The 6,323-nt window shown below is 48.3% G+C and overlaps 1 protein-coding gene across 1 annotated transcript in view; it reads right to left on the bottom strand.

The window, feature by feature from the left end:
• Nucleotides 1-482: 482 nt before the first annotated feature.
• The window catches only part of mgll (monoglyceride lipase), a 30,063-nt gene continuing 24,222 nt past the window's right edge, over nt 483-6,323 (bottom strand). The window contains exons 6-7 of the mRNA XM_084446103.1: nt 4,286-4,501; nt 483-1,753 (exon numbers count right to left, since the gene is read on the bottom strand). Of these exons, the coding sequence (XP_084302229.1) occupies nt 1,631-1,753; nt 4,286-4,501 (339 nt within the window). The 3' untranslated portion in view covers nt 483-1,630. The remainder of the gene's footprint in view (nt 1,754-4,285; nt 4,502-6,323) is intronic.

Consider the following 6,323-nt stretch of genomic DNA (forward strand, 5'->3'; position numbering starts at 1 on the left):
TCTTCATCTTCACTATGCTATAATACAGTGTATTACAATTGTGATAAGCGATTGATTGATTGATTGATTGATCCATCAATCAGTCAGAACACTTCGAATGTCGATGCTGTAAGACCAACAAGTTACTGGCTTCAGTTAAAAATTGACAGTTTTCATTACCAGATTACACTTGTGCTAGAGATATGACTGTTTAATTTAAGACCGAGCATCCGGTTTGTAAAAGAGCCAGAGGCCAGATGAAAGACGGTGGACGGGGCTGTGGTCAGATCTGCTAGCCCCCTAGAACACTTCTTTTTTTAGAAACAGTCACGAGTCAAGTTACAAACAATGGTCTATTCACAAATTACTGGCCAATCAAATGACCCTTCTCCCTCAGGCCAGGGCTCACAGCAGTGGTTTGAAGCGTTCGCCCCCCCCCACCGTCTCTGAAGAGCCCCTCTGCCATCCCCCGCCCCCCCCCCCCCCTCCCCCTCTGTCTCTGAAGAGCCCCTCTGTTTCAGAGAGGAGGAACCAGGTCAGTAACAGGGATGTTTCTAGCAGTGCATTAATAGGGACCCTGTAGTGACATGGCGGATGCTGGGGGCTGAGGTGAGACCCGGGCTCGGGGACTCAGCAGGCCACCTGGATCTCCGCCTGAACACGCTTTCCACTGTGGGCTGCGCTGAGGTGCTGCCATGGTAACGGGCAGCTTCTCCCTCTGTTCTCTCCTGGGTTAATAATCTCAAAGAGCGCAGTTCAGTCCGTTAGCCACCGGGGGAAGCGCGGCCGGAGACGTCTGACTCTGAACAGACCATCTGAGATACGGAGGGAGAACAAAGGATAGCCGTCTCCATGGCGATGTGCAAAAGGACAGAGCAGCAGTCAATGGAGGGAGAGAAGGGGAGGCTCGACTCTGTTAGCGTGGGGATGATCGCCATGGTTACACATATGTGAGTAATGGGTTACCTTGTCAAGGTGACATGCGAGACACGGTCACCGCGGTTACCTCAGCGGTGTGTGTGTGAGGAAGGAGCAGGACTGCATTTGAACTGGGAGCGGGGAGACATGTTATATGATATATGTATGCACACACACACACACACACACACACCACTCGTTACAACTGCAGAGTGGAGCAGGGCTACCCTACACTGACCCTGAGGTCAGGGGTCATACATATGTGATCTATCCGTGACCCTCTGACCCCCCCCACCCCCACCTCACCCCAGTGAGGAGCCAACATTCTGCTCTCCCTCCTGACGCAGAGCGGAGGTGGGGAAGCTCATCACTATCACTGACACTACCGGCCTGCTGGAGCAGTGTGTCTGCAAGTGTGTGTGTGTGTGTGGGGGGGGGGGTATGTGTGTGTGTGTGTGTGGGTATGTTTGTGTGTGTGTGTGTGGGGGGTGTATTGTGTTGTCAGTGCAATCGACGAGGCAGTTAAGTAGTCCAGGGTATAGAGGGATATAGTCAGTATATAAAGTATGCCCAATACTTTCCCCATGGATACTGAGTACTCACTTCCTATTCACCACTAAAATAAAACATTTACAATTGCTGGAATTTGGCTTGTAGGGGTTACCCACAAAACCAAGAGGGTGTCAGGGTCACACAGCAGGGGGGGTGGAGCTGGAGCAGCGGGGGGCGGAGTCTAGGAGCCCTGAGGGGGCGTGGCTGGGATGTGCGCGACGATCCAGGAAGTAACCTCCTTCAGCACAGAGGTCGCAACCTCTGGGAGGTCATGGTGGAGAGAATGGTAGCCTCCCTCATACACCTGGGGATGAGAAAACACACACACACACACACACACGCACACGTTACACTTGCAGAGGGGTGGACAGCAGGGCTACCCTACACTGACCCTGAGGGAGCCTGTTTTTAATGTTGATACTTGCTCAAGTCTGCATTAGAGGCCAACTAGTACTCATGTCTTGTCCTTCCATCTAGCATCACTGAGCAGACAGCATGTCAGCCTGATGCTGGTTGCAATCATAGTCATTTAGGTAATATTTTGGTAAAACCCTTGATCCATAGAACGCTAGACATGAAAATAAGTTTATTAATTTAATCTCTGAAAAGAAATTGCATTTTGTGTTTCTTCCACTGTAGCGTTTTTAAGCAGCACATTTGTACCTATACCAATGTTATTGGCACTGAGAGAAGAATGCCCTTTTCAAAGGTCATTGCAGAGCATTGCAGCAGCTGTAGGGTCTGTTCTCAATACTGACCTGCTCCTATCCTTGCTTCTGCCTCAAGATGGGAGGAATTTGCATACTTCTTTAAGTATGCAAATACTTAAAGAATACCAGCTCTAATTATTTATCTTTAACTAAATAATTAGAGCTGGTATTGTCAGCATTTCTGATGCAGAATAAGTATGATTATAAGACAGAGTAATAAACCTTCAACTTGCTTGTCTTGACCCTGTCCCTACTAAATACATTAAAACATGTTTTTAATAGTGTCTCTCCAGCTGTTTTAAAGTAATGAACACATCTCTTGAAACTGGAATATTCAGCTCATTTAAAACTGCTGTTGTGAAACCGCTATTGAAAAAAATAAATGAAGAGCATAGTCTGCCAATTAATTACAGTATAACAGCATATACAATTTACCCTTCATGAGCAAGATACTGTACTTGAAAAAGTTTCTTTTAATCAACTAAACAACTTCACAAACTAAAATTTAAACACTTATGTTTTCATTATACTGTATATGCTAGGTATGTACTGTATATCATCATGCACTGCATGGTGATATCATCAGAGAACACAATGTTGATACACAATTATACATTTCTGTCGCGCCGAATGACTCAGGCTGAATGCCTCATGCTCCCTGATCTATCTGACCATAATTCATTAATGGAAGAGCATTTTAAAAATTAAATGAAGATAGACAGAAATACTCTTAGTTGGCCCCAAAGCCCAAATAGATAGATTTTCTAATAGGTCAGGAGATGTGGGTCATCAGAATAAAATGAAGGTAACAAGTTTGGATCTAATTTTAGACTCTGATTGAAGTTTTAAATCCCACATTAACAGGGTAGCTAAAACAACGTACAGTACGCCTGTTTTTGACTCAACAGAATGCTGAGAAGCTCATTTGTGCTTATTTCAAGTAGACTGGACTACGGTAATAGCACTAGGCTAGGACGGCTCTTTTTGCTGGTCTTTCGAAAAAGTCAATTGAGAAACTTCAGCTAATTCAGAACTCTGCTGCTAGACCTTTAATGACAACAAGGAAGAGAGAGCATATTATTACTATTTTAGCCACACTGCACTGACTCCATGTATCTTCTATAATTTATTTTAAAGTCCTTCTACTTGTATACAAAGCTCTTAATGGTTTAGCACCCCCCAACATCACTGAATCGGATTCGCTGTTGCTCTATGTCCCTTCATGAGCCCTTAGGGGCTCTACAGCAGGTGTTTAAACTCCAAATTCTAAATGTCCCCCTAAATAAACCTGGGGCAGCTGCCTGTGAGCACTACACACCAACACTCTGGAACAGCTGCCTGTGAACACTACACACCAACACTCTGGAACAGCTGCCTGTGAACACTACACACCAACACTCTGGAACAGCTGCCTGTGAACACTACACACCAACACTCTGGAACAGCTGCCTGTGAACACTACACACCAACACTCTGGAACAGCTGCCTGTGAACACTACACACCAACACTCTGGAACAGCCGCCTGTGAGCACTACACACCAACACTCTGGAACAGCTGCCTGTGAACACTACACACCAACACTCTGGAACAGCTGCCTGTGAACACTACACACCAACACTCTGGAACAGCTGCCTGTGAACACTACACACCAACACTCTGGAACAGCTGCCTGTGAACACTACACACCAACACTCTGGAACAGCTGCCTGTGAACACTACACACCAACACTCTGGAACAGCTGCCTGTGAACACTACACACCAACACTCTGGAACAGCTGCCTGTGAGCACTACGCACCAACACTCTGGAACAGCTGCCTGTGAGCACTACGCACCAACACTCTGGAACACTGTCCCCAAAACTATTAGAGGTGGGTTCAGTGGACATGTTTTGCATATCTATCTTATAATTAGCAACACTCTTTTTATTATCAATAAATATGCAATGTTTATATCATCATTATTATTATTATTAGTAGTAGTAGTAGTATTGTTATTATTATTGTTACTATTATTATTGATATTATTATTATTATTATTATTATTATTATGACTACTTACATCTGTAATACAGAGCACAGATGTGTATCCATAGTTGTGTTTTCTACCTGTGTGTCCAGCCCACCTTGAGTTTCTTGTCGGCGCTCTGGGCCATCTCAAACATCATCTGGGACCCTCTGAGGTCACACAGCTTGTCTGCGTCGCCGTGGAGAAGCAGGAAGGGCCAGGCGATGCCGGGTATCTGCCTCTGGACGTCGGCCGCCGCCCCCATCATCTGCATCCCAAACGACACGCGTATCCCGCCGTGGAAGTTCAGGTGGTCGTTATCATAGGCCTCCACCTGCAGGAAACAGGAAGAGGAGGGGCTTGTGTCGATGACACACCGGAGGATTTAACACGCCACCTCCGGTGATGTCAGATTACTCCTGGTTGTGTGACATGGGAACAGCTTTAGAGGTGTTACAGCTATTTAATGTCTAATGTGATTAATGAACCTGTGTGTGTGTGTGTGTGTGTGTGTGTGTGTGTGTGTGTGTGTGTGTAGGTGTGTGTGTGTGTGTAGGTGTGTGTGAAAACAACACTGAAGACCTTCACAGTTCTAATCTGCTCTAAAAACAACAATTACAGAGCATCATCTGATTACAGCTCACAGACACGGCTCATTCTCAATATTGACACAGGCAGCATGCAAATACGTGAAGCACTCCTCCTCACCCAGGCCAGGGTAGGCAGGGCCAGAGCAGGGTAGGTAGGCCCAGGGCAGACCAGGGTAGGCAGGGCCAGGGTAGGCAGGGCCAGGTAAGGGTAGGTAGGGCCAGGCCAGGGTAGGTAGGGCCAGGGCAGACCAGGGTAGGCAGGGCCAGGGTAGGTATGGCCAGGGCAGGGTAGGTAGGGCCAGGCCAGGGTAGGCAGGGCCAGGCCAGGGTAGGTAGGGCCAGGCCAGGGTAGGTAGGGCCAGGGTAGGTTGGGCCAGGGTAGGTAGGGCCAGGCTAGGGTAGGTAGGGCCAGGCCAGGGTAGGTAGGGCCAGGGTAGGTAGGGCCAGGCCAGGGTAGGCAGGGCCAGGCCAGGGTAGGTAGGGCCAGGGTAGGTAGGGCCAGGCCAGGGTAGGTAGGGCCAGGCCAGGGTAGGCAGGGCCAGGCCAGGGTAGGTAGGGCCAGGGTAGGGCCAGGCTAGGGGAGGTAGGGCCAGGGTATGGCCAGGACAGGGTAGGTAGGGCCAGGGTAGGGTAGGTAGGGCCAGGCTACGGGAGGTAGGGCCAGGCTAGGGTAGGTAGGGCCAGGGCAGGGTAGGTAGGGCCAGGGTACAGTAGGTAGGGCCAGGGTAGTCACTGCAGGTGACACCCTTGTTTAGCAGCTTCCCTGTACGCAACAGAAGCTATACTGAAGCTAAGCTAAGCGCTAATGGCTGTGGGGTCCCTGAGAGCTCCGATAGCGCTACTCAATAATAGATTACTGGCCTCTTGTGACACACTCCCTCGTCACCGCGTCTAACTGGACACCTGCGGCTGTCTGGGTCTGTGAAAGCGCCCTCTACCGCAGGACAGGGAGGAGAGGGGATATCTTTGTTTTGGGTGTGTTTGTTATGGAAACACAACACTAGACGGGAAAAAACCTGTCTGTCAGGCCCTTTGTCACAGTTTCGATTGCCTAAGCACTAAGACAACACAACACACCTCTACACACAATATACAACACAACACACCTCTACACACAATATACAACACAACACACCTCTACACACAATATACAACACAACACACCTCTACACAAAATATACAGGACTGTAGTATGCAGGCCAGGCAGACACACACACGCATACGCACACACACACACACACACACACACACACACACACACACAAACACACACACACCCACACACACACACATACGCACACACACACACACACACACACACACAAACACACATATTCTATCTGTTGTTCCCCAGCGCATACACACACATGCATACGCACACACAGACACACATAAACACACACAAACACACGCATGCATACACACACACAGACACACACACACACACACAGACACACACACACACACACACACACACACACACACACATGCATATGCACACACAGACACACACACACACACACACACACAGACACACACACACACACACACACACAGACACACACA

The sequence above is a fragment of the Borostomias antarcticus genome (genome assembly GCF_949987555.1).
Source record: "Borostomias antarcticus genome assembly, chromosome: 11".
NCBI lineage: Eukaryota > Metazoa > Chordata > Actinopteri > Stomiiformes > Stomiidae > Borostomias > Borostomias antarcticus.